The sequence below is a fragment of the Neofelis nebulosa genome, chromosome 2, assembly GCF_028018385.1.
Source record: "Neofelis nebulosa isolate mNeoNeb1 chromosome 2, mNeoNeb1.pri, whole genome shotgun sequence".
Taxonomy (NCBI): domain Eukaryota; kingdom Metazoa; phylum Chordata; class Mammalia; order Carnivora; family Felidae; genus Neofelis; species Neofelis nebulosa.
In genome coordinates, this window is record NC_080783.1 from 210,050,054 (window position 1) to 210,062,938 (window position 12,885).

General features: G+C 56.9%; 1 protein-coding gene across 2 annotated transcripts in view; it reads right to left on the reverse strand.

Annotated features, from left to right (window-relative positions):
* Positions 1-334: 334 nt before the first annotated feature.
* Positions 335-12,885, reverse strand: part of PADI3 (peptidyl arginine deiminase 3) — a 31,695-nt gene continuing 19,144 nt past the window's right edge. For both annotated transcript variants that reach the window (XM_058718922.1, XM_058718923.1), the window contains 7 exons: positions 11,048-11,155; positions 10,005-10,156; positions 8,335-8,479; positions 8,133-8,235; positions 5,688-5,767; positions 3,498-3,623; positions 335-1,766 (listed from right to left, as the gene is read on the reverse strand). In XM_058718922.1, coding sequence (XP_058574905.1) covers positions 1,533-1,766; positions 3,498-3,623; positions 5,688-5,767; positions 8,133-8,235; positions 8,335-8,479; positions 10,005-10,156; positions 11,048-11,155 — 948 coding nt within the window. In that variant the 3' untranslated portion in view covers positions 335-1,532. The remainder of the gene's footprint in view (positions 1,767-3,497; positions 3,624-5,687; positions 5,768-8,132; positions 8,236-8,334; positions 8,480-10,004; positions 10,157-11,047; positions 11,156-12,885) is intronic.

Consider the following 12,885-nt stretch of genomic DNA (forward strand, 5'->3'; position numbering starts at 1 on the left):
GGTAAGGGCACACACCTCGGCTTCCCCCATTGCCACACTCACAACGCAACCTTCCGGCCACAGCCCAGACCCTTGCCCTGCCGCACTCGCTTGGCCCCGGCAGCCTAGCACTTGACCCCTGGGCTTGCATGTATGTGGCTGGATCACTGCCCGTGGCAGCCCTAACTCATCCTGTGGCCAAGACGGAGCAAACTCACCGACTTACCAAACTTTGGGCCTGGTAGCCCCAAATTCTGCAGGGGCCAGGCAAGCAAACGCTTCGGCTGCAAGCAACTTCTCTGTTCTTACCGACAGGTTCTAATCCCAAAGAAGGACCCAAATTGGACTCAAACCATTCGTGTTGCTGCAGATTTATTAGCCACTGGTAGAAACCCAGCTGGGCCCATATGGGACACACGTGTAACTGGCACACATCTGGAGAAAACCTCCCACCCCTCGCCCCTCCCCTCGCACTCAGAGCCGTGCATTCCCAGAGTGTCCCGCTGTGAGCTATGTTGGTGGATCTGCCCCTTTGGGCTCCCTCTCCTGAGGCACAGCAGGACATGGAAACGTTGACCAGAGGGCAACAGAAAGCCTAGGACCTATTCTACCAGAGGTCTCCCCTCCTGCAGAACAAGGTGCAGGGCCAAGGAAGCAGCCTATGCATCGTGGAGGACATCTCTCACCCTTGCACGTGCAGGCTTCCCCATCTCCGGGAATTCCCAACACACTTTCTCTTTTAAAATTTATTTCTAAGTAATCTTTACACCCTATGTGGGGCTCAAACCCACAACCCCGGCACACTCCACCGACTGAGCCAGCCAAGTGCCGCCAACTCATACTATCACCTCCAAGAAATTCCAGGAGGTTTTTGCACAAAGCCAGATTTCTGGATTCAGATGATGGGGCAATGATAAGGCTAAGGGCCAACATTCATTTCTTCAAGACACATCTGGAAAGGACCAACTATGTGAAAGCTCATGCCGGGCACTGCGTGGGGTGTGGAGTTCAACGTCTGGTCAGAAGCTTGGCAGGTAGACGGATGGTCCCACCTTGATCCAAATGGGCCCCACCTCCTTCCCTCTGGGGGAAGCTATGGGTAGACTCTCTCCTGCGTGGAGGGATCTAACGTTAGGGCTGCTCCCTGCAGGGTGAGAGGCAATCACACCAAAGCAGAAGTGTGGGTCCTTCCTCCATTAGGACACGCAGGCCAAGATGGCAGATGAGATGCATGGATGTTTCTAGACCCCAAAGTGCATGAGATCTCAAACAGAGGATTTGGGGGTGAGAAGGGGTAAGTTTGGAGGAGTCCCCATGGGTCTTGTTGATCCACATGAGAGGCTTTCAAGAAATGAGGACTTTCTTCTTGAGAGGCCAACAAGAATCAAGCCTGAAAACCAAATGGGTTGCAACACTTCTAGGGAAAAGGCTTCCGAGAGAGACAGTCACCCTCGGCGTGCTATCTGGAACCTTGGGGTCTCTTGACGCTTATTGTTCAGGGCCCCCCGATGTCCCACCCCAGGGGGAGACGACAATGGGCGGGGGGGATGGGCTCAGGGCACCATGTTCCACCACTTGAAGGAGAAGGGCTGCCGGCGCACGTTGGTGCCGCAGTGCACCTCCCCGTGCAGCATGTGGTACGGGGTGAAGTCGTCGATGAAGGTGCAGTGGAGGCCCAAAGGCTCCAGCAGGGACCGCACCTTCTCCTCCAGGCAGCAGCGGCCGTTGATGATGGGCCCGAAGGGCTTGGGGATGCCCAGGTGCTTCCCCAGCACCAACATGTTCACCTGCGAAGAACAGGGGTCCCGGGTCAGGGGCGACACTTCTTCATCGGCTCCACGTCAACACCTGCACCATACCTGGCCGGACCTGCGTCTGTCTTCCAGGCGACCCTGGAAACAGCTCCTCACTCTTGCACGCAGGGGAGAGGCACCGCGGTGGGGGAGAACTCTGGCCAGCTGTGCGTTGCCAAGAGAGCAACCGCTGAGCTCCCAGGGACAGCTTATTTCCCCAGCGACCGCCCTCTTCACTGGTGGATCGTGGCCGCGGCCATGTTTGTACCGCAGAAGCCCAGCTTCCTACGTTGGAGCTGATTGGACCAGGGCAGACATCTGACCCACGCTGGACCAATCAGATTCTCTCTCTCTCTCTCTCTCTCTCTCTCTCTCGTGTTTGAAGATGACCCGAGTGGGCCGGCTGGGTAGATCTCTGCCTACCTCTGTATCTCTGTGTATGTTTATATTCCTCCCCAGGAACAGAGAAGCAAAGGAAGCCAAACTGGGGCAAGGGAAGGGGGAGGGAGCGGATGATGGAGACGCAGAGATGAGAGATGGTCCCAGGCCCTCCTGAAGCCGCCACTGCAGCCATCCCTGCCCTCAGCTTTCATGGCATCCTTGCATTAGACCTCCTGCTCTGGCCGAAGCCGGCTCCCGTGGCCCCGTGTCTTGCAAGCACCAGAGGCACTTGCATAATTGCAAGCCTGCCTTAAACATGAAAGGAGGGAAAACTGAGTTTTGCAAATGGGGAAATCGAGGAGGGCGAAAGGTCAGCCAGAAAGGGGAAGGGAGATGGGGGAGATGAAGCAAGGGTGGTGTGGACAGGACCCCAGCGAGGCCCTGATGATAGGTGAGCTGAGTTCCTCTGTGGGGGGGGGGGGTGGTGGAGGTGGATGGGGACTGGAGGAGGGGAGTGACAGGAGGGGAGGGGAGGGGAGCTGGGTCATCTACAGCCACGCTACTCAAAGTGTGGTCCCCGGAGAGCAGCCTGAGCGCCACCTGGGTGCTGGTTAGAGGAGCAGCAGTGTCTCAGGCCCTGCCTCGGACCTGCTCAATCAGGACACATGGGGTGGGGCCCCAGCAGTCTACCTAGTCCAGAGGCAAAGCCCTCAGGACTCAACGGAAGACCACTGCTTCCACGAAGCCTTCTTGGATTGCCAGTCCTACCTCTCAGGCTGGAAGTGCTTTGTCCCACCTCTCAACTGCAACTTGGTTTTATTATACAAAAGACATCATTGGGATATGCCCTAAGAGAGGTGGAGAGAGTTTCTCTCTCACTAGATCAGACTCCCTCCTTGAAAGCAGCAAGCAGACTTAATCGTTTCTGTGTCTCTAACAGTGTACCCTAAATATATGGGGGATGGGGGTACAGCTGCGGGCTCAGAGAGAGAACACAAGGGACATCTGAGCTTTCAGCTGACCTGCACTGTGGGGCACACACGACCTCATGCGATCATTGGTTCACTCCACAAATATCATGTAGGTCCCTGGGGGAAGTGAAGGGCCCTTCCCTGATGGCCCCTGAACAAAGGGCTTCGCCAATGAACATTCCATAGTGGCCAGGACAGTCAGCCAACTAGAGCCCTCCTGGGGCCCATCATGGGACCCCTGATTCTCTCTGCCAACCCCATCAGTCACCGTAATCCCAAACACGGCAGCAACCAAATGTCTTGCCCCTCTGGGGAGCAGAAGCGTGGAGCCTAATCTGATGAAACAGATTTAAGTCATGAACAGGGGCCTCACCAAGTCAGGGAAGAAGGCCACTGCCTTTCTCCTCTCAATCTTGAAGAGCTGAGGGATGTCGATGATGTCCTGCTCGGTCAGGCCCAGCTCCCGCTTGAGTACCTCCCGGTTCCAGTCGATGCAGCTCTAAGGGGGGTGGGTAGAGTTGGAGAGACCTTGCCAGCGTGCGTCGGGGGGAACCCAAGAGGTCATGTCTGGTTAAGGAGACAGGCTTCCCAGTTGCCCGTAGAGCAGCTCTCCACACAAAACGTACCTGTCCTTGGGTCCCACCCCTCACAGTCCCAGCCGACTCGCTGGGCCAGCTCCAGAGTTTTCCAGAGTGTTCCATCTTTGGCCCTCTTCCCTTCTCTAGATCTTTCACGCTTTAGGGGCTCTCCTTCAACCTCATGCTTGAAAGTACCATCTAGACACAGACAACTCCCAAATGTCTGTGTCCCAGCCACTCTCTAGAGCTCTCTAGAGTTCTCTTTCCGGAACTCAGATTTACACATACAACCACCACTTGGCATCTTCGCCTGGATGTCTAATTGGCACATCAGATAGAACGCGTCCAAAGACAAACTCTTCATTTCTACTCCTCCCTCCAGGCGCCGCCCCCCCCCACCCCGGGGTCCTTCAGCTCTGTCATTGCAGCCAGCTGCTTGTGCCAGAAGCCTTGCTGTCGTGCCAGTGACTCCTTTCCCCTCCATTCACACCCATCTTCAACAGGTGCCACGGGCTCCACCTCTAGAATCTATCCCCAGTGTGACCTCTTCACATCCCCTCCACTGCATCCACCTGGTGACAGCCACCCCAACCACTGCCTGGCTTCCTAATTGGTCTCCTTGCTGCATCTGCTTTGGGGCCGCGTAGCAACCATCATAATGACCTCCAGCTGCATTAGTAGACTTGACCAAGGGCCTTGCTGCCCCTCTGAAACCCTTCCTTTGTTCCCGCCCGAGGCCACACCTCCCTCCAGTTGCTAACAGCCAATGGCGAGTACAACAAGGACACTAAGGCAAACCTATTTCTGGGAGACAGGGGACTCCTCTGCTGGCCAACAGCAGCTTGGGGAAACCTCCACGGCTTTGCTAAACTTGTCTGAGACTGCACGGCAGTACAGGATGCCCCCCTCAGCCTTCCTCCCCCCCGCCCCCCCCCCCCCCACACTCAGGGTCTGCTCTCCCAGGTCCCTCCAGCTCCCTTCCTCTTTCTCGGGGACAGGCACTGTCCCTAAAAGGATCTCTGCATGTTGAACCCCGTCTTGGCATTTGCTTCTTAGAAGAGAGTGCGTGGGTATTCTGTTTGTCCTTCCGGAACCCCTACGTACCCTTCTCCCCTGCTCTGTGCCTTGGGAGGCTGGTCCTTGGCAATCAGGGGCTCCCATGCCCTCTGGCTTCTGGTCAGATTTGGCCAATGGGGCACTGACAGGAGGTGGGGGTGATAGAGTGCAGTTGGGATATTTGCTCCTGCACCTACCTCACTGCCAGGTCACTGCAGGCTGGCCAGGACGGTCACAGCTCCTGTCTCACAGCCCTCTTTTCATGGTGACCCATCCCATCCCAGTTCCAGTACCCCCCCCCCAACTAATTCCTTCAGGTCTAGGTGTCACCACAGCTCCCCTCCCCTTAGCCTGGGGACACTGCACAGTCCCTTACTGACTTCCTCCAATCCTGCCTGTGCCTTTGTAAATATTCCCTTGGTAAAGCTGTTCCACCGTTATCCAGCTTGAAGCATTTCCTGCCGGGATCTGATGTCACCCCACCCACCCCTGCTATGAAATATTGCTATATTGTCAACACAGCAGCGGAGAGATTCTTTCAAAGCATAAATCAGATCGAGTCCTTCCTCTGCCCAAATCCCCTGGCGGCCTCATATCTCTGAGCCATAGCCAAAGTCCTTGTGGTCCCCTCCATCACTTGATGACCCAGCCTCCCCTCACTCCACAACCCCCTGGCTTGTCCCCAGACAGTCCATGCCCCTGCATTCTACCTCAAGGCCATCGTGTGGGCTGTTCCCTCTGCCTGAATGCACGTCCTTCCCACATGCACACAGCTTACCCTTCATTTCTCCAGGGGCAGAGGAGGGATTGGAGCCCCTCTGTCTGGGCCAGTTCCAGCCTGGGCTTTCACAGACCCCAAGCCTCAGACTCTGTCCCCATTGCTGTCCACAGCCACGCCCACCTTCCGCTCACAGCCCTTGGCCCTGTACCTGCACAAACTTGTTGTAGCTGATGAGGTTTGCATTGGAGAGGACCTGGTTGATGGAGACGGTGTTGATCTGCTTGTCACCTGTGAGGGAGAGACCGACACTAGACGAGGGGCAGGAACAGTGCCAGCAGTGAGGGTCACCTGCTCTGGGAGGCGGCTGGGCAGAGGCCAAGTTCACAGCTACTGGTCTTGTGAGACCAGCTCTCTGGTCTTTCTGGACACTGGGTAGGCACCACCCAGCAGAGCTCAGCCTGGCCACTGTGCGAGCCTGGGCGTGGGAGGGGTGGGAGGGACAGGCGACCACAGCACCGTGCACTTGCTCCAGGGCACTGGGTGGCGACTCCTTTCGCCGAGGGGCGGTAGTGGGGCCGGTCACCCACCTGCCCATCAGTGCCAGCCCCGATGGACACCACTGGACCCTGTCCCTGCCCTCCACAAGGCGACCGCCCGGCAAAGGGGCTTCCCGGAGGCCCAGCTTGGGGTCAGCCAGCTGGGGTCCGGTCCCAGCTCCGTCGCGTTCTTGCTGAGCCCCCTGGGCCAGTGACTTCCCCGACTTCCCCATGTTCTTGGGTATGTAGCGGGAGGGGACAGTAATCTGTGAGGTCAGCAGGGGAAAGGGCATGGAGCGTGGCCTGGGGCGTGGCACACGGGGGAGGGGGTGACTGACGAGCTGTGCTGGGCCTCCACAGCCACTGCTCCACAGGATGGGGCAGCACGGTGGCTGCGGGTGGCCTGACGGCTGTGAACGGCTGCCGTCTCCTTCCTAGCTGGGCGGCTGGAGTAACCGCTCGGCCCGTTCCTGGGTCTCGTTCACGGTCAGTGTGGTCCTTCCAGGAAAGATAAACATGGTCTTGCCTCCACCCGGTACATAACACCTGGATTTGAGGCTTTTTAAGGTTTGGGCTCAGAGGCATTAACCATGGTCCCTATGGGAACAACGGGGCGGGGAAGATTATTTCTTTCGTCTTACGGCTGGGGCTCCGGGGTGATGGCGGGAAGGGGATGAGGATCTTAAAATGCAAAGAAAGGGACTGGAAAGTTCTACCTGAGCGCTTCTGAGTTCTGCAGAAGCTTTTCTCTCGGAGGTAGGTTTGGCCCAGGATATCATTTACCACCTACGAGGCCAAGAAAATCTATGATCCACCCCTGCCCCCCAGCCAAAGGTTTTTGCCCCGAGACCCCCAGGGACCCTGTCAGAGAGGAAGGCCCTTCTAGGAGCCACGCGGTCTTGGTGGGGAAAGGAATTTGAGCCAACAAGCTTGCCCATCCACTGTGGCCCACGCCAGCAAGCTCTCTCAGAGCTCCTTCTAAGCAAAATGCAAATGCGGGGCCCTTTGCTCAAAGAGCAGAGGAAAAAAAGTATCACCAAAAGTACTAAAATATAACTTTGGCTTTCCTCCACGGTCTCCCTCCTGCCCTAGCAGGTGGGGTGTTTTGTTTTTTTTTAATTTTTTTTTTAATCTTTATTTACTTTTGAGAGAGAGACAGAATATGAGCAGGGGAGGAGCAGAGAGGGAGACACAGAATCCGAAGCGGGCTCCAGGCTCCGAGCTGTCAGCACAGAGCCCGTCGCGGGGCTCGAACCCACGAACCGCGAGATCGTGACCCGAGCCGAAGTCGGACGCTCCACCAGCGGAGCCACCCAGGCGCCCCGCGTGTTGGTTTTTCACTTGCTATCGGATGTGGCGCTCCCTCGGCTATGGGACGCCCGCGTGGTGGGCACGGACCCTCGCGGCAGCACTGGGAGCCCCACCTGGAACTTCACACGTGCTGCCACACATCCCAGCCCGTAAGCCACAGACGGAGCCAGACAGCTTCCCTTCCCACAGGCCCACCATCCCGAGCCATGGCCAACAGGTGCTCTCCAAGGGCCAGGGCAGCCTCTGCGCGGTGGACAGGAGGCTCACCCTTCCAAGCTGCCCACCACATCCCCTGTGGCACTGCTAGTCCAGGACAGGGACAGTTAATGCCAGCACCCCCCTCCCAGATGCCAAGGGGTGTGTGCATCCAGGCCTGCCCACTCCCGGGCTCCTGCTGCAGCCATCAGTGGGCAGGGGCAGGGAGGGGGAGGCCCGGTAGGCCGGGGCTCCGGGGAGCGAGGGTGGGTACAGAGGGATCTCATCCCTGGGAGGCAGCAGGAGGATTCACACACAAGGCACAGATTATTAAGAATTTCAAGAGAGTGAGAGCAGAGCATTAAACCTTCTGCGGGGAGGGCCCTGTCCGGTGACACCGGTCACGCACCCACGAAGCTGGCCACATCTCCGCCCCAGCCCTGGGCAGTGGGGGCTGGTGGGGCAAGGCGCGCGGTGGCAGTGAGGCTCTTGAGTTTTAGGGGACGGCCCTGCTCTAGAATTTTCCATCCCTCTCTCAAGCCCGATGACGTGTCCTGCTTTAGGTGAGGGGGCAGGAAGGCTGGGCTGAGGGACACGGCCCTGGTGCTTACCGACAACCCCTTTGAACAGGAGGGCCCTGCCGTGGCCCCACTTCTGCTTCTCCTGGAAGAGCTTGAAGCAGGCGCCAGGACTGGCCAGGAGCATCCGGAAGCCCTGTGTGGAGAGGGCAGACGCGCCTGAGCTCCCCTGGCCTCCTGGAGCTCATCCTTTGACTCAGACACCCGGGAACAGGCCGGTAACCCCGCTCCTTACCTTCCCGTCGGGGGCAGGGACAAAGCTCAGAAACTCATCCACGTGGCCCACGGCCAACCAGTCCACAAAGAGCTCCACTGGGGGCTGCACCCTCTGCGCGTGGAGGAAGTCCCTCACCACCTGCGTGACCCGGCGGCCACTGGACCTGCGGCCCGAGGGGTTAAAAAGAGTTGTTTCACTTTAAAAAGTCTATGCAGAAATGGAATGAAAGAGTTCAAGGTTTCTGCAATATCTGAGCTTTTAAAATTGTATTTATTTTGAGAGAGAGAGAGAGAGAGAGAGAGAGAGAGTGCAGGGGAGGGGCGGAGAGAGAGAGAGAGAGTCCCGAGCAGACCACGCTGCCGACACAGAGCCCGACGCGGGGGCTCGAACTCATGAACCGTAAGATCATGACCTGAGCCGGAGGCAAGAGCCGGACGTTTAGCCAACTGAGCCACCCAGGTGGCCCGCAAGGTCTGATTGTTGTTTTAAACAAAAAGACACGTACCGTTTTGTAAGCAGGAAAGACAACAAGCACGTATTCTTTCAATTCTGCTCGGGGTGAGCTCTTGTGCAGGGGCAGGACAGCTCGGTCCCAGTCACCCGGCGGGTGACCCACCAGGTCTTGCCATCCAGGCACATGCTCCGAGCCGCCCTCAGACCCACGCTCACGTTCTCCAAGAGCCTGATACTCAACCCTACCCCGTGCCCTGTGGCCAGGCGGCTCTTCTTTGAGTTTAACTTGGGTCTCTCTTGCTGGGGCCTCACCTTCCTGCACATCAGTGCGAAGAGAGGTGGACAAGGTCACCCCAAGAGGCCTCACAGCCCCAGCCCCTTATGCTCACGAATGTAAACCCCGTTCTTCGTTTGTCCTTCTGCAGAAGTACCTACTGGCATGGCCCAAACTTCCTCTTTCCGTGGGATCCCGTGCTGAGGACAGTTAGTCCCCTCCAAAGCCTCTTGCCTCACCTGTTATTTGACCTCAAGTCTGTCCTAACTGCTTCGTTGAATTTGGTTGGCCCGATGTCTTGGTCAATGCCACAGCCAATAACCATTACCACATCATTCCTTTTCTTTCACATCCGTATCTCTGTCACATGTTGAACAACAAATAATCTGTTATTCTGTGTGTGTGTGTGTGTGTGTGTGTGTGTGTGTGTGTGTGTGTGTGGTATGACATCTCATTTTCTTTTCTTTTCTTGCTTTTTTATTTTGGACATCTCATTTTCCATGTCCTGTTTCCTTCCTTCTCCTGTTCTCACGAAAATACCTGATAGTAGTCATTTACATCATAGTATGAACAAGCTCTTGAAATAGAATTTCCCCAGGACTGTTGAGACTTGAGGCTTCTTCCTCCATAACTGTTAATAGATTGTATTAGTGGTATCGTCTATTTTCAGAATCAGAAGACCTAAGTTACGTCCTAACTGTGCATTTTGTGCGGCCTGCACCAGGTCAAGGCTGGACTGAATGGTCTCTTCGGTCTATGCCCAGTTTGGCCTTTTCAAACTCCCCAGGGTGAAGCGTGGACAGTGTCTGGTGAACAGCCTGCTGTACCACCATCCCACATCTAGAACGAGAATTTTATCTTTCCATTCTGGTTCTCTCCCAGGAACAGAATGGTCCCTCTCCACCCCAGCCACCGTCGCCGCCCTCCGCCCCAGGAACACCTCTCCCTGCTCCTCTCTCACCCAGGCAGGTTGCCCCCGATGAGGATCCGCCCCAGGGGGTACTCTTTCCCATTGGCCACCACTGGGGGGCTGACCTCCAGGTTCCCGAAGGAGTCCAGGCCACTCACAGAGCTGTCTTGTGGTTCTCGTGTCACATAGCCGAAATCTGGACCCTGGCGAGGGGAACGGAGTCAGGCCAGCGGTGGGGGTCACCAGAAAGAGCTTGAACCACCTTGCTGGGCTCTGAGCTCCTTGAGGATGGGGCAGGAAGTGGCTGCCCATTCTTCAGATGGAAATACTGAGTCTAAGACTCAGTCTGACCTATTCAATATATTTTGTTAATGTTTTTATTTTTGAGAGCTAGAGAGACAGAGCATGAGCTGGGGAGGGACAGAGGGAGAGGGAGACACAGAATCGGAAGCAGGCTCCAGGCTCTGAGCTGTCAGCACGGAGCCCAACACGGGGCTTGAACTCACGAACTGCGAGATCATGACCTGGGCCGAAGTCGGACGCTCAACCGACGGAGCCGCCCAGGCGCCCCCTGAGCTGTTCAATATTTCACACACGCGCAGGGTCCTATGTTGGGAAACCTGTGAGGCCAGGGCTATAAGATCATTTTTGCTGATGAGGAAACTGAGACTCAGCGCGGGGAGGTGACTCATGAAAAGTCACATGCATATGAGTGACCGAGCCGGGTTGTTCTGATTGTAGAGCCTGTGTTCTTAACGACGGCACTGCCCGCCCCCCACCCCCTTACCTAGGGCCGCCGGATTTAGGAAATGAAAATACGGGATGCCCAGTTACATTTGAATTTCCGATAAACAAACACACTTTTAGTATAACTAGGTCCCGTGCGACGCTTGGTACAAAAGGTTACTCGTTGCTTATCTGAAATTCAAATGTAACTGGGCATCTCTCGTATTTTTTTCTGGTCACTCCTGTCCCTAAAGAACGTGGTTCCCAGTGCAGCCCCCTAGACCCTACGCCCTACACCCCAGTGTGGCTCTTGGGTAATGTCCCTCAGCCCTCAGAGACGGGCAGCAGCCTGCGGCCTGGACACTCACCAGGATCCTTTTGTAAGGGAAGTCCTGTAGTTCTCCATTCCTGGGGGAGTCAAAGACCACTGGGAAGGTCTTGTGTGGCGCCTGAACATAGCCCAGTTCCATCTCGTCCTGTGAACGAGAGAGACGCCGTGTGGACAATCTGCGCTCGTTTGGCACCGAGAACCTTGGAGAAGACTGTTCGTGCGGGTCCTTCGTCTCAGGCCTGCCTTGCCCTTCGGGGTGAGGAGGGTAGGGGTGTATGATGCCTGCTGGCTGGAGGAGGGGCTGGAGGCTCAGAGAGGGCACGCTTTTGCTCCGGTCACACAGCAAGACAGGAGGGAATGAATGAGAAGGTGGATGTGACCCTGGGGGTGTCCCTGTGCCAGATCGGGGCAGAGTGGACACAGAGAGGGGCTCAGGGTGGCCCGACTTGGACAAATAAGTCACTGGACATCAGCCAGCACCTCTGGCCTCCACATGTGGTCGTGAAGGAAGGGCTGGCAGCTGGACAGGGCTGAGGGGACCCAAGGAGGTAGAGATCTGCCTCCTTCTCAGATCGCTCAACATTCAACCCAGTTCAATCCTAAGCCCTCTGGTCCTGGAGGCAGAGGTGGCTCAGCACCGATGAACTCTATATCTGTTGAGAAGCTCACTGGTACGTACCTGGCCCTGCTCTAAGCTCCTTATAAATATTAATTCCAGGAATCCTCATCATACACCTGCACAGAGGCACTATTGTTACCCATGTGACAGATGAGGAAAGCGAGGACCAGAGAGGTCTAATTATTGTCCAAGGGCACACAGCTAGTCAGTGGCACAGCCGGGCTCCAAACCCAGCCCATCTTGCTCCAGACTCCTGCCCCGAGCTTCCACCTCACTGGAGGACCCTCCAGCCACGAAAGCTTCTGAGCTTGGCATTCAGGGTCTCCCGCTTCAGTGCCTCCCTTCACAGAACCTTGGCCCTGGCCCACAAGAGTGCCAGACATTCTTTCTCGTGCCTCCCCTCTCTGGGCCCTTGCACATGCTGGTCCTCTGCGAGGACCAGCATCGCGGAACCCCGGCACGGCCCTTACCAGCTCTGTGGCTCTGGGCATTTGCCCCCCGAGGGCTCCTCAGGTGGGTGACAGCAGGGAGGTATCGAGAAGGTGAAAAGGATACCACACATGACCCCCCCCCCCCCCATAAGCGCTTGATAAACGGCAGCACTCATTGCCCATCCGGTCCCGCCCAGATGTCCCTCCTCCGGGAGGTCTTTATCCATCCCCCAGACAGAGGTGATGCCACCATCCCCCAAACCCTCTGGCACTTGGCCGACCCTGCCCCGCCCCCCTCCCCACCCCCATCCCCGCTGCACCTTCAGCTACGGGAGCGGGGGCTTTGTTGCAATAATTCACCACGTCAGGGCTTCTCAGCCGCAGCACAACTGACACTCAAGGCCGGATCATTCTTTCTTGTGTATTCCCTGCAGGATGCTTAGCAGCATCTCTGAGCTCCACCCACTAGAAGACAGTAGCACCTCCACCCTGGGTGTGACAGCCCCACATTCGCCCAGATGCTGCCAAATGTCCCTAGGGGGACAGAGCTGCCTCCCGTGGGGAACCACAGGACCAGGCTGCTGAGGGCAGGGAGTGTGTCCCACACCCCCGCCATCCCCTTCAGGGCCAGCCCCGTGCCTAGCCCACATCCTATGGGCGAATGGGAGTTCAATCTAGTGTCAGGGTGTGCCTGGGTCTCCGGAAAGTTCTGGAGAGAAGGAGAGAGCTCTAGGTCTAGAAGGAGAAAAAGGAGCGCCCTGGGGAGGACACTCACAGCCCCCAGGTCCTTCTAAGAATTCGTAAGTGACCTCCTCCCACCCCCGC